Consider the following 22,657-nt stretch of genomic DNA (forward strand, 5'->3'; position numbering starts at 1 on the left):
AAAGCGATACATTAATTTTGCAGTAATTGTAATATCGTACAGGGTCTGTACTTTCTAAAAGTCTACTCTATGTCATTGCAATATCTTTCAACATAAAGGGTTGAACTGTGTAGTGTGTACTATATATACGATAAAAAATTATGTTCATCTATTTTATGCAGCAATAATTTGAGTTTTTTTTGTATGCGCAACCTTGTAAAAGCCGATCGCGAATGCCCTCCAAACTAACCATAAGGAAAAGTAAAGTGTTGGAGCCCCTACTGGTCGAGTACTGTTCCCGTCCTTTCGGCGTACATTATTTTTACAGGCTAGGAGCTATAGTATAGTAGTGAGAAGACGGTTGCAAAATGGACGTGAATATTATTATAGCGTAAAACTCATACTATACTCGTAAGCCATATATTCATATTCTTATACGTATTATGTATCAGAATATAGATGGCATACGTACAAAATTAGCACTGAAAGTGCTCACTTTGTTCGCGTGGGCGAGGCAGTTTATAAACTTAAACCTGAATTCTCAATTCTGGAAGTATGTAACTGAAACCACGGGGTACACGGTACACCGTGCTGAAACTATATATTGAATATTTGATAATTTTCGGACGAGATTGTGAAACCGCACGAGCGACTGTCGTGTACCGGTACGTAATAATTTACTTAATAGGATTATTCAACAAACAACTAGTCACATTAATTTTATGTATTTATTGCCTATCCGTATGTGCTAAAAAGACAATATTTAACAATAATAGCAAGTTGAGGTCACTTCTGTGCGCCCTAAAATTTTGGGGCGCAAACCACTTTCGTAAAATTAATCCGTTTAAGGGCAACTAGTTACAGAATATTGTACTTACAAAATTAGGCATAGGAGTATATTATATACAGTAGATATCTGATAACAGTAATCACTACTCTACGTAGTGTAGGTACTAGGAAGTTACCGTCTACGCAACTGCGTCTACCGGACTACGCAACTGCTACCGCAGTCCGTAGGACATAATAATTAATTTAACTTGCAACTGCTGCGCAGGGCACTCGGTTGAGTCTGTGTTTCCGCTTTGGCAACAAAAATTATCATCGGAGTCGCACCGCCACAAATGAAGTTAAACAACCAATTGAAAACCCGCCAGCACATCGTTAACGTTAGTACCGCAATATAAGGCACCTTCGCAGTACGATGGTGGTTCTGCGAGAAGTTGCGAACACGATACACTTCCATTCTTTTTCACTCTCGGGCAGAACTGTGCACGGCTATAGGGTAATTCACTCCGGCAACACATGCAGCAAATCGCAACGACGCAACCTAGCATCAAGCCGGAACTACGGATATCATTCATCGTTCGTGTTGGCTCTTCATGACAAACTTTAACTAGCCAGATAGTTGCCTGACAAGAGCCAAACTTGCACAAACTTTCCAAGCAGTGTGCACCCTATAGCAGTAACATTTGCCTGCAGATCCATCATCCCCGCCCGGACCGGCGCAATCGAAGGTCGGTGTGAGTTATAGACTGTACACCGCGGTCTGTACATACCGTGTACGTATACGGCCATAGACATCCGGCTGCTGTATCCCGGTGGTTTGCAAACTTGCACCATACCGCTCAACACACGAGAGGAGTGTCAAGCCTGTGTGCGGCTGCTCCAGCATCCGTCGGCAGCGGCAGCGCATATTCCCCGATTTCTCTCTTGTGTTTGTTATTGAGCGCGCGCGCATCGCACCCTTCCCATCACCACTGATCCAGTTTCCGTTCTAACTTCGGCCCAAAAATACTTGTAGGGGTTCTCCGGTAAATTGCCTCTGGACCTGGCTAATCTCGTGTATCGGAATAAATAAACCTTGTCTTCCGCACCATATCCATTACCGCACAGCGACGGCCGTACTGCCACCGCTGTTTCTCTGTATCAACTCTGCCTACACAGCGCTGGGCCACTACAGGGACCTGACCGGACCCATCTTAATGTGACAACATACCATAGCCCACCCACGTGATTTAAACGGTTCGTGCACACTTGCAACTTTTTCCCTGCAGCTCGGCGTCTGGAGATCCTTTTATGCACGACGGTTGAGGCGGTTGTCTAAGCGGGAAGTTGTCTGGACATTTGCAACAATATGGGCAACGCGGGATCCGTTAAGAAAGGCGATCCAGCTGAAAATGGTAAGTGAACATCAGCAAATGTCGCTATACGCTATATAATTCAACTTGTGCTTCACTGATCGATTCTTGCTGGTGCAAAAAGTTGAAAAGTGTGCACTGTATAGTGTATGTATGTATCAAGCGATATTGGGGCTGAAATTAGGATTACATGGGAATTGTCTGCGGTGGGAGCAGTGTGGATTAGAGTGTGAAAGAGTAGTGAATAATTTAGTGGGGGCCTCTACTTTATTGACGTCGGTTGGAATAGTTCCATGCCATTAACTTGTCCCGTTTTTGCTTCTTCTGGCTTCTCCCGGAGGAAATTAGCCTTTTACTCGGCCTTGTGCGCTGGCTGTGATGGGGAAATATGTCCCATTTCTGATCCGCAATTTTTTGTCTAACAGAATGAATGATGCATGCAAAACTGCGTCGTTTTCAAGTGGGACAATAATATCGCTGCATACAAATGGCTGTCGACAGTAATTAACTTCTGATTTGGACGTGTTTCATCTCCCGGACTAGATTTCTTAATGGAGGAAAATTGCTTCTTTTGAGAGCGACTTGTCGATGCCCCGAAGCGTCATTTTACATGGAAAATTTATTATTCTTGCAGGCGTGAATTTTTATACTGTTCAGCCGTTTACGATTTAGAAAACATCTTTTTTAAGATTGTTTTGTGGCAGCATTGGAATATATACTTGTTAAACTACAAATTTCATAATGTTGTTTCGCTTGAATTATTAAATAATTTCTGATTAGCTATAAAATTAAAATTAATGCGGGTATTTTTGCTGTTGGACAGCATTATTTGAATTTTCTTCATCCAACTAAAAACGACTCAAAACTGTGTATCTCACAGTAGCTTAATTATTAGCACTACTTCTAGTACACCATTTTGTTAGTCAGCCATTCGAATTTTGAGTAAATCACCGTGCATGTTTGCCTGTTGGAATGCCGTTTTTAATCGCTATGAATGGATAATGCCCTACTCGTACACATGCTGAAGTTGCAGATTCTCGTTTATAAGTTACAATACTCGTACCGAAAATCTTTCAGAATATCACTGCTAAATATCACCGGTTTCTGAATGCAAGCTAAAAGGATATGTGGATGATTTTAATCTCAATATATATCGCATATGATGCAGCTAATGCGAGGCATGAGTTTGGGGTTTTCTTAATATTTAATAACTTTAGTTGTGAATTTTAATTTTGCTGAATCTGTAAAAAAACGAAATGGCGGCAGAGTTTGTATTCTCGGCGGAACTGACACATTTTGCACCGTATTCCCGACATTGCTACCATCCTCTAGTCTGATACGGGGTGGTCGTTCTCTCGCTCGTTCCTGATAATATCATTTTTATCGTTATGGTCCATGGTCGATGATAAGCACGGCCTTATTACGCTGGTGTTTATTTGTGTCACCGACGCTTTAATTGCTCACATGGACCCAACCAATGTGCGGCGCTATAGGGGAGCCACAAATGTGAATTGTAATAAATTCTCATGCAGGCACCAGAACGGATAATGAAAAGCCCAAACCGGTTAGCGGGCTCACGTTCCGACCCGGGTTGGCTGGAAATACACAAAATGCGGGCGTGTGTAATCCTTGCTTGGCATTGCCAGCGGGGGATATAGGCGTTGTGGAGAACAGGAGAGAGAGTGCGTTGCGTAACCGGTGCAATTGCATTTGGCGATTTGCGGACTGCCGGGCGCTTTGCCCCGATCAGTCCCGGGGAAATCGGATCAGGACTGGTCGCGGGGAATGTGTCTACATATTGGCATATTTAAAATGGGCATAAGACCCCAGCGAACTTGGCCGTATGTTAGCGTTAGTTTTACGGCGCTCCATCTAATATTACAGAGTAATAAATACGGCGTGCCAGTCGCCTGACTGACGCCAACAATGGATATCGCTTCCGGTGCGCTTTTCTCAGCGCCTGTAGAATTTGTTGTATGTATATGGAAGAGTGCCCCGGACTGTGTAGATGTATCGATAAATCACTCGTGGCTTGGGCAAATAAATTGCCGCTGATTTTCTTTTCGGTTATGACAGTAATCAATAAGTCGATGACGTAGTTGAAAAGTTTTTTTCCGTAGCAAGAGGGACACTTAGGTCTAGCAAGGTTGAAATTAAGAATTCTTAATCGTATGCAAATATATTATTATGAGAATATCGACATTCTAGACATCAAAGCTAAGAATGGGTTTAGTAATACATAGAGGCACCAAGACAACGAAACGGACAGCTTGATTATTAAAAATCAAATGTGTGCCTCTTTGTTATCTATATGAAGTTCTGTTTTACCGCCTTATAGATTTTTCGCTCTTTTAAAAGTTGACAAACCTTGATTTGACGCGGATTTATTCGTCTTTAAGGCGACGCGATTTGGTCGTAATCATATACTGGTATTGCAATGCACGATCGGATTAGTTGATCCGATTACAGGCGAATGAGCTGTGATTATTTTTAGTACGATTTTTTTCTAAGGCGGTAATTACGCCTTTGCATGGGTTCGGGTTTAACTGGACTGTTCTGGGTTTGATGATAGATGTGATGGTGAGCCATTTTTTCTTGATGCGATTAGCGTGGCGCTGCAGGAGGTCGGTATTCTTCGTTCATTAGGAAATCTGGGAATGTGATTGTATTGTCCTTGGCGATTGATAGGCGCTGGCGGGAGATTTGCGCGCGCCACCGAGAGCCATTAATATTCTGGTTGTTAAAGGACCGTTTTCTCTTTCTGACATGGTTGGCAAGACTGTTTTTCCAGTAGAGCACAAATCGGCAATGAATGTGTCAGTGTCCGTGCTATCTGATCTGCTAAATAAAATTTCATCATCACAGATTTTGTCTTCGACGCTGCTCTTTGGTGTAATGATACTTTTCCGCTTGATTGTTCCCTATTATTTGGTGGTTCACAATTTCGTTCTAGCCAGCCTTCTTTACTGAAGACTGTGAAGAGTGATGAAAGATGCTACTAGAAAACAGAAATGACTCTTGCAGAAATATTCGGCACTTGCAAATTATAGTAGAAGCACGGCCGAGGTGATTGGAATATTTCTGTTTACAAAACTAAACCTTTGCAAAATTATAGCGATTGTGCTCTGTAATGCAAAACGGCATTACCAAGTTCCGTTTTTAAGGGCAAAGGTGGCAAAAGTGGCTACCGATGTTTCCGTGAAATCTGGTTTGTTACTCATAAGTCATAACTAAATCTCGTGTTATTCTTTTTAGTCTGCATTTTGAAGTTTCTGTGTGGTTTTTCTCCTGTAATTTTAGAATGGGCAATAATTACGGATTTGCATATAGGGTCAGAAAAAGTTAACTGTAAAGTGTACATCGCAGACGCACAAAGACTGCGACCAAATCTTTGTTGCTGGTGATTTAATTAGTCCCTGTTTTGCTCCAGTGTTATTAAGCTGCGCATCCTGAATAATTGCGTGCCAGCCGCTCGCGGCTGGCCTGGGGGAAAGGGATCGCGGCAACAATATGCGTAAATTACCTCCGCTCGCTTCCGCTGCGATCGTGTGGAGAGGCTTAAGCTAAGATATCCTAACTAACCTTGTTGACACGAAAAATCCACTGAATCGTGCGGTAGCAGCTGAATTTAGGACCAGTGCGCGGACAGGATTGGAAAGAAAGCGCATCCAATTTCTTTAAAGGCAGCGGATGGTGTGGAGCTGATCAAAGACAGTTCCTAGCACTGAGGACCTTACCGGAAACACTATTTACCGGATAAGGATTGCCCAGATCGGCTTTCTCTTTTCCGCGTTTTTCTTCTGAGTATTATAGCATTTGGTGGAAGTGACTGATAACACATGAATTTGCTGTATGGTTAAACCTATTGCAGATTGCGGAGTACAAGAATTAACACATGAGTTGTGGCTCTCGAGTGCTAGTGGACCCGAATCATGTTCTCACAAACAGTTACGCACCCTCGTGCCGATACAACAGCGCAGAAAATCAAAATTCAGCCCGGTCATTAAATTTTGGGACGTGCATGTATTTCGAACGATGCTGCTGCCATATAAAATTGAGATTCTTTAGTTTGTACCCCTGTGACTATTGTTCACGTATTTATGTTTTGCTTGCTGACGATTCTTAATTACTACGCCAGCTTCGCTCGGATATATAATCCGCACGAAACCAAAATATACGAAACACCTAGTATACTTGGAAATATATATACGAGGTATTTCGGACCGCAGTTTTTGAAAAGTTGAAACACCGATCCAACAAAATTGATATGATTTATGCGTCCAGTTATTCCTACGTAAGCCGATGGATGTCGGTAAACTTTATGATGCGTAAATATCGTTCATTGTCGTGGACAAAACTGCCGACAGTGATGCGGGATGCGGTACGGATTTGAATAATAATTGAAGTTTCAATGGTTTCTTGTACGGCACGGGAAGTACGTCCTAGCAAGCGTACATGATTCTCGGCAGCTGTTGATACGTGGACAACGGCATCTGCAGTGATCACTTTCCTTTGGGTAATGGATGGTGTTTCGTGTTTAGTTTTCCATTCCATCCTCCACCCGAAAAAGCGAGAGCAACCATGAAATTTAATCGATACGCTTAGAATAATGACGGAAGTTAAAAATGTTTCGTGCGCTTTACGTCATGCGCCTTTTTTCTCATGAAGGTCTCGGTCGATTGTTTTGTTGGAAGCAAAAATTGTATGTTTTTAGTCCTTGACTGAATATTATTGGCAAACACGATCGGTGTTGAGATATCGACGTTCAGAATTAATGTTAGGGATGGATTAAGAATTTAGCAGAGAATTTTCCACACTTTAAAAATTCCAGAAAACCTTCTTGTATACTGTACTTCAAGTCTGTTTGAGATTATGAATTGTGGAATTCACAGCATACACCGTTATTGTTGTTTCTTTATTTTGTATTCTGCTAATCAAAAATTTAGAAAGGCTTCGGAATTTAAGATAGGATACTTGTTCTTAGTTCATGTCGAAATGAGTATTGATGGTATTGTTGTGATTACTAAAACTTGAAATAACTGAAAATAAAATGATATAGTACCAATAATTTGGCCTTGAATTATTATGACAGTGAATTGTTATTAAGAAGTATGAACCCTGTAGATCTGTCATTTCTGATGTACTGTAGTAGTCTGTATATTTTGTGTTGTTAAACTCTTATTTAATCGCTCACAGTATCAAAAACTTGAAACTTACAAGTTAATGCATAACTTGACTGCTTTTATACTGTACACTTATATTCAGCATTGCTCCTTGGTTTGAATAGTCATTGTTAACTGTTTCAGTTTTATCGTGAGATGAAGGTTTTATCGTGAGATGGAGATTTAAAAAAGCGTCGCTTTACACTTGGCAGTTGGCACAGTGTTTTCGGGTGGTATTTTTTGTCTTGGGTAACCTGTTATCATTTTAGTGACTCACAGAATGATAGTGGATTGGTTTGAACACTTAAACGTCCTGGTAATCACAGTTTCCCTTTTGATTCTCGGTATACGTGTCCCAGTGTCCCATCATTCATGTTTGATGAGCAGTTGCGAAAACATATGTGTCTGGAGCGCGGATCTCGAGGCCACTGACACAAACGAAATGATGGAGAGTGAAAGGTTGTCTTGCCCTTGAAAATGCCGATTTCGCGTGGGATTGTACAGAGGAGAGCGCGATCTTCCTGCGCTCGATCGGTTTTGGTTCTGCGGGCATTTTTGGAATAATGTAATATTGCCGTTTGGGTGGGGCTGAGGGTAAATGAGCAAAAATCTCAGCCATTCCGTCTGTACTAGAGTTGTGTGCTTGTGCAGACGGAAATAGCTCGTTTCGTGGATGGGACAGGGCGAAAAATAGATACGTATCGCGCGGATGAGACACTGGGCAAAAATCGTTTGACATACGGGATTGCATGTGGTGTATAAGTAAGTACCTATCGGTTGAACCGAAAGGGATCGATAGTTTTATTGGAAAGTGGTTTTGGAGTGGAAGCATCTTTTTGGTGGCTCATGGTTTCCTAAACAGGCAATAGGTTGTGCGTGTCTGCTGAAGAGGAGCTTTGAATTTGGAGATTATCATCTTCCTTTAATATTTTTACGCGCTTGAAGGAAATTATGTTATTAAAAACTGTTTTGGGCGTCATAGCAGTATTTTGGAAAGTCATTGCAATACCAGCAGCAAAACGATGTTCGCATGCAAACTGAAACATTTGGAAATCTCTCGTGCTATAATAATTATGTGAAGTGTTAGCAATAGTCGAAGGCCAAAATTGACCATAATTTTGTTGGTATGATTAATAGTTTCTTATTTATTATTAGTTTTTTTCTTACAGAAGATTAGATATTTTTTTCAAATTGGACGAATGAATACATAAAATAAAGTAAGCTGTCACTTATTGTAAGTAATATATCAACCGGCAAATATGGGCGCTTTGCGGTTTGAAACTCAACTGTTATGGAAATGGAAAAGTTTTCCCGGGAGGAAAAGATTGTTAGCAGACAATGTATTTTAATATAATAATTGTCATCTGTACGCTTGAACAGGTTTGTTGACTCGCAAGATATTGCGATAAGAAAAATTGCCGGAATGAGGGCTTTTAGTCGTACCGAACAGGTATAAAGTACGTAGTCCTGACGGTGATTGCAGACCGGCAGTGAAGGCTGTTGGCTGTTTTTAGTAGTTCTGTTGTCGGTTGCATCATTGCCCAAAGGAATTACTTTTTTCCACGTGGATTTCAGTGAAAATTGTGGAATTACAGTCAGTTAGGAAATTACGCAGTGTTTTGTAGCTGCTTCTTTTCGATTCCATGGCATGCTTGAACAACGCACTGAGGAAACTTAAATTTTAACTGTCATGTGCATTGCCAATGTTTATGAATACTGCGGTTGCTGTTATTACAAAACACTGCTTGCGACCTGATAACTACTTATCGTCTATCAGTAGTCAGGTACTCGTATTTACGTGGACCATGCTGGGATTAAGCGGTACGTAAGGTGTTGTAAAAGTGTGAAAGTTTAGTTTGTTAATTTTGTTGACTTCATTGGGTATCTCCTGTATTTTATTCGATTACCGATAATTTGAAATAATACATATTACTATCCGTTGTGTTTGCAGTTTCTAACAAAATAATACGCACTAAAGCACAGTTTTCAATTTTCTTTTTGAGAATATTCAAAGAATACTCAGTTTTAATAGTTGCATTGTTGTTTTATATTGCATTTCTTCTTCCCGCTTTGTCCACATGTTTGCGCGGAGGATGTTTATTAAATGATCGTCTGCTTATTGGACAGTGCATTTAATTTTATCTTCTTATGGAAGTGGCGATCTATGCACGCCCAGGTCTCGTGACTGTCTTTCGTTAGCCCTTTGTATGCAGTTCTCCCAGTTCTCTTTCTCGTTTCTCCCAGTCGATCCGTACTGGCCCGCCGATGTGGTGGAAAGACGGCCGGGGTATTTTCGTTTCGCTAAAGGACACTCGAGGGATGGATTTATAGGGAACACCATTGGAAAGGAAGAACGTTGCGCCGGCCCTGATGACGGGCATTTAAACATTGGCAATGTTGTTGCGAGCTTCAAACACGTGTAGATACTTTGGACAGCAATAGCTGACCAGCTGGAACGTTGACTGTCCGCTTCCCTTTACCATGTGTATCCGATCAGCTAAAGTTTCGCTTTGATCCAGCAGTTACAGGTGTGATCTTCATTTCGGACACGATGATTACGCGCAGTTTTGGTGATTAGACCTTTAGAGGATAGTTTTTCCAGCCTTTTGTTGTGCGCTTGACCGGTAGAAATTTATTTCACATGTACAAACCGTACTGACCAGACTTTGCCCATCTTTTGGGTGAGGTGAAAATTTTCCCCATTTTTTCCAGCCCATCTCATCTTTTTGGTGAAAATGAGGAGGAGATGTACGCAGATGGGGTGAGATGGGCTGGGATTGTTGAAAGATGGGATGGGACCAAGTAAAAATAGAAAATGTTGATACTTTAACCGGTTTTCAGGCTAGAAGCACGTATGCATACGAGCTCCAAAACAAAATTTTCGCGCACGTGAGCATATTTTTTAATAACGAAATTTTTTTCGCTCGGCAGCTCTATAGTATGCGGAAAACCTGCAAAATTAGCTTTGTTCAGCCCGTAAAAAATGGGGGTGGAGATGAGATCGAAAAGGTGAGATGGGCTGAAAATTTAAGTAGCCGGGGGTGGGCTGGGATGGGAATTAAACGGTGGAGATGGGGGTGGGATGAAAGTGGAAAAAGCGAAAATGGGCAAAGTCTGGTACTGACTACAGAGTACACCAAATTCGCATGCACGTCGTCATTGCACGATATTTAATATCATGAAACTATCTGTGAAGTCTGAATCAACATGTATATCTATATAAATTCTTCCTCGCCACACTTTAGATAGGATTTTATGCAGTTTAAGTTGTGGATAAACGCGATATGTTTTCAACGATTATTTGACATCCGTATTGTGTTAAGTAACTTAGTGCGTGTTATTGTAGTTCCGTGGCTCATGTCCCCTATGTACATGTCTCCTATGTAATGACCCCCTCTTCCTTGGACTTTGTTGTGCTATGACTCTATCTATGGCTTGTTTTTGTGGTACACGTTAGGGTTTGACTGATTGTATCTCTACAGTGGAAATTGTCAAGTGTCGACTGTCCAGTTGTTGAGGTGCTTGTTAGACTTGGACTCCCACTGGCACCCGGCTACTTCCGGTATGATCTGCCTTCCTGTAGGAATGGTTATTGGATTTGGAAGTGGGTTCTTTAGGCCCATGTACAATTACAGACCGCTTAAAACCGGCAAATAACGGTGCCAGAACGCGGGATGCACGCAGTTGTCATTAGCTGGCAAATAAATTACGGCAAAGGTTCTCCGAGTGGCATTTGGTTAAATGATGATCTGCTAATGGTGGGGTAGGTTTTCTTGGCGCCATCGGAATTTCTTTCTCGAACTGACATTAGGCCAGAGATATACATAGCTCCACTGCTCTGTGGTCTATCGTCTTCCCGGTGCACAACTGCACATTATGTATGCGGTAACACAGAGGTTAAGTGGTGATCGGTAGCGATTTATGTCTGTGTGCCAATGTCTTTCTATGGTGCGGAATGCGGATGATAAGAAGTTTGCAAGATACTGTGGCGGAAGTTAAGGCTAAGGAAAACGCGGCAAAAATCCTGCCGAATCGGCTGTAATTCGGTGGGGTTAACCGTTAGCGTGTGGGATTGTGGCGCCATCTGGTTTTTGGCCGCAAAGCTCGACGGCTTGGTGGTGCCATCTACAGGCCGTAGAAAATGTGCTATGGTATACGTTTACTACACAATTAATTTTGTGTAAAAGAAATTCACTAAGCGTGTGACTTTGTTAAGTACTCGTACTTTTACAATGGCTGCGCCTGTTCAGAACTTCAGACACCATCTGCAGTAGCAGTAACTGCAGATAAATCAAAATATATTTCAGTTAACATGGGAAGATTAAGAAATGTTTCCACCACTCTGGCATTTCCACGTTGAATCTGAAGTCTTGGTCCTTGCTTGATGCAAATAAAACATTGTAGAGTTACTTACCAAAATAATGAATCTGTGCCTGGTGGGTAATTATGGTATGTCACCGTATATGCGATAAGATCAACGTCGGACCTTGAGAGTCTTCGGCACAGAGTTGTAAGCGTTTTCGCTTATGGAAGTACAATTTAGTGCTTTTGTTGTCCTCGACTTATGATAGTTCTGCTGAAACTGAAAAGCGAAGTACTGTGACATAATCTTTATTGTCCAGCTACTGTGCCGGGAACTATGACGGCAAACCGGCTATTTAAGAAGTAGCTGCGCACTATCCATGGTATGCTGCCATACGACTAAACATATAAAATCGCACCAAGTATTGCCTGTGTAGGTAGTAATAAGTTTAACCGTAATAGAATAATAACCTCTTGTAAAGAAATTTTCCGCATCGTTGAGTAGGCTTGGGTTGCTGATGCTGATAGCGCGATTCCGACATCGGATTCGGCTTATTCAAATCAAAATGTCGACTTGAGGCATGTCGAGTATTGTACATCATACTTACCCTGGTTAGCATCATGTCTACTAGACTACGACATACCCGGCGCACTTATGGGGAAAAAATGTTACATGTATCGTTAATATAAGACAGGCACTAGAAATTTTGCTGTTCGTCTCACTCATTTGCGCGACATGCTAATAGTGGGAGCTCTAACGCGTATTTCTTACTATCGGGATCACATTTCACCGTCGGTTTTCTATCGATTACGCACGGGCTGAAGAGCACTGAAGTTATGATTCTGCCTATGGGCCACATGTATCCCATGAATCAGTTTTCTGAACCATACTCGTACCAATAGTAACGCATAATGCAGCACGAAGGTGTGCGTTTTTCAGTACATTGTTCTGAGCTACTTTCTTCTGGGTTTTGGTTTACTCGGACTGTCTCCGAGGATTCCGTACCTCCCGTGCGCAATGGCGGAAGTAGACGGAAGCTCATTAAGACGACAGTCTATCTTACAAAAGTTGTGAACTAGTCCCGGTTAACAAGTGAGAATTTGAGAAGAAAGTTGTTGTTAGGAGCGTAGCTGAGGCTGCATATGTAAAGGAGCTGAGATAACTGATTTAATACAGGTAGTCGTAACTTGCGCCTTAGGCATGATTCCACGTTAAAATTATGTGATTAAATGTTGTGATGTTATTATTTAAGTACGTACAAAAATCGGAACCATCATTTTCTTCCGAAGGGGGAAATGATTAATTGCGATTGGTTTTTCAATTAGTTTATATTTGATTGCAAATTCTGTATTACCGGTATAAGGTACGCATTGAAATGTTGCGTGTCGCTCATGTACTTCTGTGTTCTTTACAATTTCTACAGTAGTTACTCTTATTTCTTGAAGAAGAGGGGAAAACATGCACTTTTGGACATGCTACCCTAGTTCTTTGATTGATGCACCACGTTCCTACGATTCTGCGGTATCTTGTGCAGGTTAATGAGGCAGGGCAAACGAAAGTGTAACGAGTACTGTAAAATGAATTTGATACTCGGTTACACTGGTACATGCGCTGTGCGATCGATTGATAGCCCCACGATAGGCAGGATGTCGGTGCCTGGACTAGGGAAGGCATGAAGAGATTGGCTACAAGAACGGATGGAAAAGAAAGCAGATCCCTGTGCTACAAGGCCGATTTCTTAAATACCAATATTACATATTAAGCCGCGTCGTTGGGATGTGCTGTATGCGTTTGTGAGTGTACTCGTACATACCATCCTGTGATTTACGTTCATGTTCACCACAGCACATTCCCGGCATGTGAAGCACTATTAAATTCCCCCAATCCATAAATCTAAATCCTAAAGCGCCCGGCACACATTTACAGGCGTCGGGTACGATCAGCGCGATATGTCGCAGCCCGAGAGAAATAGGGAATTGTCCAAGGTCTTAGTACATGTTACAGGCATTAAACAAGCGTATCCCAAATCTGTAGTGTCAGCGCGCTTTTAATGCCAGCTATACTCTTCGATCGGCGACGTCGTCGAGCGGACTTCGCGAACACAACTACTGGCAGCGCGACGTCATCCACTTGATAAGCCAATGCAGCTGCTACTGGGTGGGCTTGCCGTTGCAGTAATGCTGCTGCAGCAGCGTTGGGGGTTTTGAAAATTGTGTGCTCGAACAGTGTAATGCGCTGGGTTATTTATTTGATATATTATTATACCACCAACACACGCACACATAATATTATATTGCATTGCATCTTTTGATCGGTTGCGAACGATTGTCGGGGTTCTTGGCGCTGCCAGGTTGATTTGGCGGTGGTTGTTTGGTGTTGCGATTAAAGTGCAGTGATAGTGGAATTCGATATGATGTCGCGGCTGTGACAATTGGGTACTTTTACGTGTCCATCATTTTCTACCCTGGCCGTCCAATGTATCTAATATCCTTGTGTTGACATTGCGGGATTACTTACATAATCCGGGAATATCTTATAAATTTTATGGGCCGATGTGTGGGAAAACGTAACATTACATTGTGTTTAATTATGCTATGAATACCACGCATCATCTTCACCATGAGAAAGGGGGCCCTTTTGTGAACAAATTCGGGCTACCGGCGGCGGTGGATGATGAGATGGGCGGGGCGGCGGGGGTAACTGTCAGCAGTACGCCGGTCAATATGCCCACTGGACATCAGGATGAGGACTGGGCTGACGAGCCGCAGTTGGTCGATGAACGATGTAGGTTTTGCCGTTTTGTATGTTATGGTTTTGCTACAGCCTGTGTGACACCGACACGATATAAGTTTTTGGCTTTGATCGTGTACGTTGCTTAATCAGCGAAAATTTCTAACATAATAAAGATAAGGGATTTTAGAGTGATTTGATCGCCCATTGAAAACGACATCGTGGCGATATGATTAAGCCTACGGTTACAGTGTGTGTGGTTGGCGAGCGGTCGGGTTTTGGTTATTGCTACTAGTTCAGTAACGCCTGGGAGGCATCGTGCGTTTTTTATAGATTTAACTGACCATTTTTTCAAAATGGTCAGTTTGACTTCGTATTTCTATTTAGTGGAACCACGGTATGCTGACTGTGACTGGAAATCTAAAGTACATGCGTGTACAGAATCGGAAATTTCAGGGCGTAAATTATGGCAGATTTTTTCGGCTTCTGATGTTTGTTGATGTTTTGTGCAGTGGAACGAAAGTGCGCAAAAAATTGATTGAATATGGTCAATTTGGTTGAAATGGGGGTGGGTGGTGCCATTGGTGTGTGATGTACCAGATTAGCTATTTTGCCTGATGTGTCGAATGGGATTTTTCTCTGCAATGAATTCTGCTTGGCCTTGACGTATTACTTGTGCATATGTGTATGTGAGGTTGTACTGTAATTAAACGGATTGTTTTCTCCTTGTGACAGCTCGTTCATGCTGTGTCTTTTGCGAAAAGATGATGATGGATCAGCTAGCTGCTGGATAGTGGCGAAGGGAAATTTTCCCGTGCAGTAATTGGAGTATAAATTAACGCAGTGAGCAGCTTCCGCTAAAGGTTGAACTTGAAATATATTTTTGCGATGAGGCTTTAGTAATCAAGATATGCACGTGCTTCGGGCACATAGTATGTTGCTAAGATTTCAATATGGTACAGTTAATTTAGTGTGTTAAAATGTTTGGAAAATTTTCATGAGTATTTCCTTTGACTCTTGAATCTCTTTTAATTACGCTAACTGATTGTCATGGCGCGTGATTGGGTTGTGACATGTATTTAGGTAAAATCTTCCTGCCTAGATCTGTTTACTTAGACGTCCTGCGTCCACATTGTCGCTCCTTTGGGTTTCAAGTGGCAGCTTCGCTGTATGTATGTTATTTGCTAGTCATAAAAGACTACAAATGGGAAGGTGCTTAAGTTATAAAAAATCGATGGTCAGGCCTTGACTGCTTCCTGTGCCTAAACGTGTGTGTGTGTGCGCCTTTGCACGATTGCGTATATGGTGGACGTTAGGGGACTTTTTCCGTGCTGGGTGTCATGAGAAATGGCAGGCGGGTTTGCTTCTAACAGCAGCATTTTGGAAAGGACAGGGTGCGACAGTTGTTTCCAGTTGTTTTTTTTCCTGCGCGGCGCACATATCTGTATGAATGGGGCTTCGTATAGGGAATTTGGTGGTGTGTAATGTGAGCTTTGTTCTGTCGGGTTTAAAGTTTATTTATGCGGTGTGAGAAGAGGCTGGTGTGGGGAAAGTGAGCTAATGTCAACAATTATCAGCCACGCGGCGTAAGTGACTGTCGATCGTGGTTTGATTTTCAGGGGCAAGCGTTTTGTCTGGTCACTGAATAAACAAACCGGGAGAGATTATGATGCATATGCATGATGCTACTGTTTAATGGGTCTGAACTCACAGTCAGACTGCGTAGAAAGATGGCATGTTCTTTAAGTTTAATAAGTTTAATGGTTACGCAATAATATTATGGAAAGGCATAAAATGGCTACTACTTGAATCTATACGACTACTGCAAAATTTTTAAAGTCTGGTTTATTGAATACGAGCGAAAGCATTTTTGTTTAATATTTTTATAGTTGTTAATTGCGCAGCTAATCGACATTTCTTTATGTGTATTATTTTGCAACTTTTTTATTCTTACGTTTCGTTAAGTTTCTGCTTCGGTGATACAGCTTGGTATATTTCTTATGGTTTTTGTGGCGCATTTTGACACATGTTACGGAGTTTGCTCGGGGGAGTCGTTGTTGGCACATTATCCGGTCTGTCGGGTAATACATAATTCTACTGTAAGCGGTATTACCATTAAAAAAGTCAAATGTGGAAGTTCTGTTTAGGCTCGATGGGGAATATTACCCAACTAGTCTCCTGTGTATTCATGCGAAATAAGTTTGTAGCGGCAGGAATGATCGCTAGATTGTTATCCATATTTCACGAAACTGGAAATCTACATAAACAGATTTTTTGTCGTTCCCTGTTTTTGTGAGTTTGGGGATGCAAGTGATATACCGAGTCATATTACCGACTGTTTCGTTTGCTTTACTGGAGGCATCGGTGGCCATACTAATAGAATGCTGTACATTATGTACATGTGTAACTGTTTACGGTGCAAGCGTCGCTGAAACTATGTCAGAGATCGTTGGAATCTGTTTGTCGAAGCATTATATGTACTCGTACCTTTAAGAGATACATTGAATATCATGCTGTCAAATAATTTCTTGTCTGATTTTTGCAGTTAAGGAGTTTCTGGAGCAAGCTAAGGAGCAATTCGAGGAAAAATGGAAGTCTCCGGCCAAGGTGAGAATTAGCGAAAAGGGCCTTGTATTAGATGATCGCGACGGCGGAGATGTTTGACGTGCCCCCAGTCGTTGTTCTGCCTGTTATTCCAAAAGGACAAAACGCAAAGGTCAAAGGTTCTCAGTATAGGCAAGGGGCGTTGCTTGTAGGTAGTACTAGGTACTCCCGTACTGGCAATTATAAGCCCAAGAGAGTGCGAGAGAGACCTGGATTGAATAAGCCTCTCATTTCCGGTCTGATCCTCGGAACGACGAGTGCAGCACCGTATGGGTTACCGAAGTGTAATGAGCCCACAGGATTAGTGGGGAATATCTTCTGAGCGCTAATTGTAATATTACACCGGTCTAACCGGATTTATATTATACAAGAAAATTTCGAGAATTATACAAGAATACTATCATTATACAAGAAAAATATGGAGAATCATATTTTGTGCAAGTGTTAATGCTGCTGAATTTATTTTATATTTTCTACGAGTTTTGATCTTGTTTGTAATGGCAACGAGATTTCATCAAAATTAATCCCTTTAGTTGCCTGTTTTTCAGTATTTGCGCTTGGAACAATGGTAACGACTTTTCATTCGTATCAGCACGCGTTAATTGCGAAAGAATGTCTCGGAAGAGGAAAAACTTTGACTGTTTAAACGCTCTTACAACTGACCAAAATATTCTTCCGTTAACGAAAGCACTAAGCAATTTGACAGTATTAATTGGGGTATTCATGGCACACCGTTTATTTGGGCTGCATTTCCCGCGATCTCCATGCTGCGAAAATGAGAAATATTCCCAGCATGGAACTATTAAGAGCCCGTAGGCATGCATGCATGCAACGTATGTGGTATGTGTATTTACGGTCGTAGTTTTGATGGTGATCCTGTGGATACACCCGAGTAGGCGAATTGACTGTCAACGGCGGCAGGATGCTGAGCACCATGTGGCGGTGTGAATCTCGGGCGTGTGTTGTGTCTCTCAGCAGCTATATGAAATCTACGGAGTAGAAAGAAAAGTGCACTGGTTACATAATATAAGTACATACATGCACACGATGGATGGGTGAATGCTGTGCGAGGGAGGGAAAAATGGAATGTGCCATATATAGACAGGCCGATGTAATTGCATTAGACGAAATGAGTTTGTCGGGATGTGGATTAGCAAGGGGACTACCATCATGGGGAAGAAGATCAGGGAACGGTAATATAATCGTTCGTAATCCGGATTAGATTGAGTTAATTTTTTGAAAGAGGAAAAAATGTTTTTTGGTTGGATAACAACAGGAACGAACATGCTGAGACATGGCTCCAGTTTATGCTTGATTATTGATTTTTGATTACGACCGATAATGGCCAAAACGGGGCTTTTTGGTGTAATTCTGTTTGAAGGGCGCATTTTTGGTTTTCTATAGAATACGGCGGCGCTGGAGGATTTCGAGCGGATCAAAACGCTGGGAACCGGATCGTTTGGACGCGTGATGCTGGTTAAGCATAAGCATAAGAACAACGAGTTTTATGCAATGAAAATTTTGGATAAACAAAAGGTACAGATATATTAGTGTTTGCACTGATTGTTTTGTGGGCATGGCATTTTTTTAAATTTGGTTTTTTTCTGATTTTGTAAGTGAAATTTTATGGCATTGCAACCGCACTTATTTATTGTGATGGTGTGAATTTTCTTAAGGGAAAGTGATACATTTTTGCATTTTTATCTGCCTGCATTATTTGTCCTAAATAGCTTATAAATCGCAAGATTTTTTTGTTTGGGAGCAGATGTCGTTAATTGTATGAACTAATGATTTTTTTGGAACAGGTGGTCAAATTGAAGCAGGTGGAACACACATTGAATGAAAAGAAGATTTTACAAGCTATCTCGTTTCCATTCCTTGTTCAGCTCGATTACCACTTTAAAGTAAACTTGGAGAGCTCTTATGATTCTTTGTGCTTGCTGTAGGGATTTTAACGATTAATTTTTGCAGGATAATTCCAATTTGTATATGGTTTTGGAATTTGTCCAAGGCGGTGAAATGTTCTCTCACCTGCGGCGAATTGGCCGTTTCAGGTAGGGCTTATGCGATTAATGGCCGTGGAGTGTAATATGCATGCATTATAAAGTGAATGTTCTAGGTGTATAGTTCATAACTATCAAGTACAGATACGCACGAGCCTTCGTTTACGCCTAACAATGTTGGACGCAGTCGGGTTTCGATCTAGAGTTGCCATAGCTTACGGAAATAGTGTGGGAATTTTATCGTTTCACATTGCTCCTGTATCTGAAGGAATAAAATTTGCTGAAATAATTGTTAGAAGTATCTGCACATGTGTGGTATGGTAGAAGAGATTTTGTAGTCAGGTTACCTTATTGTTAAGATTGTGCGTGATTGATTTCGCTGTTTTTGCAGTGAAGCGCACGCACGATTTTATGCTGCTCAGATCGTCCTTGCATTCGAATATCTGCACTCGTTGGACTTAATCTACCGGGATTTGAAGCCGGAGAATCTGCTCATTGATGCTACAGGCTATGTGAAAATAACTGATTTTGGCTTCGCCAAACGCGTGAAAGGCCGCACATGGACGCTGTGCGGGACACCCGAATATCTTGCTCCAGAAATTATTCTTAGCAAAGTAAGCGCTCGGTACACTGTTATTATTAATTTTAGTGGCTGCTTTTTAAACTAAAATTTTTTTTATTTTGTTATTCACAGAGTTAGAAATTTTTAGTTTTTTACATAGATATCTCTTTTATTTGTCGAGTCAGGAAGATTTTGTGTTGTAGTGATAATTATAATACTGTTTCTGTACACTTTATGCAAAACTGGATCCATCGAACTACAGCCAACTTAATTTCCTAGTATGGTTTTTGTTACTTATACGTATGTTCCAAACACATTTTTATGATTGAATCTTATTATAAACCTACAGGTATTGTAGGATAGTAAAACTTTGAAATTTGAAATGTACCAGTGGTTTGAATGGTTTGAACTTTGAATTTTACCAAGGTTTTTTTATAGGGTTATAATAAAGCGGTTGATTGGTGGGCATTGGGGGTTTTGGTATACGAAATGTCCGCCGGCTATCCTCCGTTTTTCGCGGACCAACCGATCCAGATTTATGAGAAGATTGTTTCTGGCAAGGTTAGCAACTGGGTTGAGTTGACGTTGTTAACCTTTTTAACTGTTGCTGTCATGCGGTGTAAATCTGCAGGTGCGTTATCCCTCACACTTTAGTTCGGACCTCAAAGATCTACTGCGCAATCTACTGCAAGTTGATCTGACCAAACGTTTTGGTAACCTGAAGAACGGCGTTAACGATATTAAAAATCATAAATGGTTCGCCACCACGGACTGGATAGCAATTTACCAGAAGAAGGTATATATTCCTATTTCGGCATACGTAGCCATATTCTTAATACGGGAAAGTATTAAACATGGAATGATGCCTTATTCAGCATTATTCTGTAGCTTTTACTGTTGCTGTTTGGCTTAACATCTTAATTTCGGTCTCTTTTTAAAAAAATCTTTATTGATATTTTTGCAATTTGGGATTTACAGTTTATCCACTTTGTAATTTCGTTAATCGGTTTGGCTGATTAGTTCAGATTGTAGTCTTGATTTTGTAATTTAGGAACATTAGCCAGATACCTTTCATTGGTTTGTTTATCTGCATGAATTGTGCTGCGTAATTTTAAGTTGATTGACTAATGCAACCAGCATGCTAGGACCCGGCACCCTTCATTCCGCGCATAGAGTATCCAGAAGATACCCGCCACTATGATCCGTACGTGGTGGGCGAGACTACCAACGTCTCCTATTCCGCCTTCAATTTGCATGGGGATCTCTTTGAACTGTTCTGAGCTCAAGAGAGCGGGACAGCGCTGAGCCTACCTTTAATCTAATTCCCACGCATTTACTTCGCTGTGCTTCCTTTCTATCCATTTCTGCTCATCTTCCTGTTTTCGCATTATCAAATCCTCTTCTTCGCACACACATTACTCACACAAGCATCTGCATGACACGCATTACATTGTCCCCACTGGCGCTCTCTTTCTCGGCATGGTAATTAACTAACAATCATTTTTCTTCTCCTAATTCGTGTCGTTGGGTTTCCGGTGATGTTAGGCGCACTGAGCTGGAAGAATTGTTTGTTTGACGTTCCTTGTGCTGTGGTGTTTATGAGTGCATTGACATGGTTTGCGGATTTGTGTTCTTGTTTATGGCTTGGGTGATGGGTGTGCATTCGTTTGCATTATCGGTCGTATTCCCTGCCCATTCCTTAACTGTTTCCCCATCCTTCTGTCCCCAATTTACCGATGTACTGTAGAATTATTTCGTAAGCTTTGTACGCAATACGCATACAGTACTTAGTTTTAGGTTGCCGCTACCCATTGCAGTTATCCAGTGTGAATTTGGACAGTGATAATAATGCTGTAATCATGTACTTCGTTCTAACGTTACTTGTAAATTGTTCTATCGGATATTTGCATTTGCGAGTAGCAAGATATTGTTATTACTTATTTATACACAGATTACTTACTGTATATGGTGCCACTTGGAAATTGTAAATTATTTATTTATGCGAATAATTTCGTTGCGTGTGCATGTTCTACGGAGTAAATTATTTTTTGCTTCTATTTTTCTGTTTCGCGTATAGATCGAAGCCCCATTTATTCCCAAGATTACCCGAGGTGCCGGCGACACGAGCAACTTCGACGAGTACGAAGAGGAGCCGCTAAGAATATCCGCGACGGAGAAATGTGCCAAAGAATTCGCCGAATTTTAGCATGACCATGATTCGACTAAGCGTATTTTGATCAATCAAGAAAACCACTTTTGTGGACAGCTTTCTTTTCCTTGTACCTACTCTTCGATGGACCGGGAAATTGGATAACTGGTGTGCTCTCTCTTCTCTCTCGGTCGGACGCAGAACCGATATTCATCCGCAATATGTTTTATTCGTTTTGGGTCAAGCACGAACAAGAAGAGACAACTGCCGACGGCTTCCTCTGCTGTAATCCGTTTTTTTGTTTGTACTCTGGCTTCTTCTGGTTGGCGGAAGAGAGGCGCTGTTTTCGGGGGGTGATGGGTGTGGGCTGGTTTCATAAGTTAATTTACACGAATTCTTTTGCATAAATTGCATCCCATTTCGCATGCTACGCCATACGTCTCTTTTTGTACAGATAAATCTAAAAAATACCTGACGCCAAGGGAGAGAGAATATTTCTTTGTCGACAGAAAAGCAAAATAATGTTGTATTTTGCTGCTCTTGTTCTTAGGGGGTTTTAGTTGTGATTTTCAAGACAGTTTGTAGCGGCGTTGGTTAGGTGTTGATTTTGAGAGATTTTAGTTTTTAGGTTAATTCGTTTGAACTGGTTTTAATTTTGTCTGTTGCGATGTCAGTTTCTTCTGTTATCTCCGCTGTCAGGCGGTTATAAAATGCAATTTCTTTTTGTTGTGCTGTTTGACCGGAAGTTGGTCCATTTATAGCCCGTAATCTGAATTGGTAATATTTATCTGGTTTTGTTTTATCTGGGATTTTATATACATATTTTGCTGCGTAGTGTCGCAGATTAATGAATAAAGTTCGATGCGCGCAATATGTCGGTTGGCATTGCCTTCAGGGCATGAATTGACAGCTGTCAACGCAAGTTCAAATGACAACAAATTAACAATTGCTAAAATCTGCTTGGTACCCTTTTTGTTAATGAACGTTTCAACAACTGCACGCTATCAAACTCTATCAAACGCAAAGC

At 41.3% G+C, this 22,657-nt stretch overlaps 1 protein-coding gene across 5 annotated transcripts; it reads left to right on the top strand.

Annotated features, from left to right (window-relative positions):
• Positions 1-1,213: 1,213 nt before the first annotated feature.
• Positions 1,214-22,501, top strand: LOC129592035 (cAMP-dependent protein kinase catalytic subunit alpha). Of its 5 annotated transcripts, none has more exons than XR_008690914.1 (10): positions 1,214-2,159; positions 16,858-16,919; positions 18,321-18,452; positions 18,722-18,820; positions 18,888-18,970; positions 19,311-19,533; positions 19,920-20,042; positions 20,113-20,277; positions 20,627-20,963; positions 21,559-21,699. XR_008690914.1 is itself a non-coding variant. In XM_055487977.1 (9 exons), exons 1-9 carry the CDS (start codon positions 2,114-2,116, stop codon positions 21,685-21,687), a joined length of 1,062 nt encoding a protein of 353 aa, XP_055343952.1. In that variant the 5' UTR covers positions 1,216-2,113; the 3' UTR covers positions 21,688-22,501. The 5 variants fall into 5 exon arrangements, 2 of the variants coding, with proteins under 2 accessions (XP_055343952.1, XP_055343951.1); XR_008690913.1 differs by lacking the exon at positions 1,214-2,159 and adding an exon at positions 8,812-9,100; XR_008690912.1 differs by lacking the exon at positions 1,214-2,159 and adding an exon at positions 13,749-14,366.
• Positions 22,502-22,657: the final 156 nt, after the last annotated feature.

This window comes from Paramacrobiotus metropolitanus, unplaced genomic scaffold, assembly GCF_019649055.1.
Source record: "Paramacrobiotus metropolitanus isolate TYO unplaced genomic scaffold, Prichtersi_v1.0 Parri_scaffold0000049, whole genome shotgun sequence".
In the NCBI taxonomy this organism is placed as follows: domain Eukaryota; kingdom Metazoa; phylum Tardigrada; class Eutardigrada; order Parachela; family Macrobiotidae; genus Paramacrobiotus; species Paramacrobiotus metropolitanus.

What these genes read in the sequence shown, in the direction of transcription:
- LOC129592035 (XM_055487976.1), top strand. Translation starts at nt 14,177, where the DNA reads ATGAATACCACGCATCATCTTCACCATGAGAAAGGGGGCCCTTTTGTG. An exon ending in AGCTCGATTACCACTTTAAA is followed by an intron (nt 18,821 to 18,887) that starts GTAAACTTGGAG and finishes TAATTTTTGCAG; the next exon opens with GATAATTCCAATTTGTATAT. An exon ending in TAGCAATTTACCAGAAGAAG is followed by an intron (nt 20,278 to 21,558) that starts GTATATATTCCT and finishes TTTCGCGTATAG; the next exon opens with ATCGAAGCCCCATTTATTCC.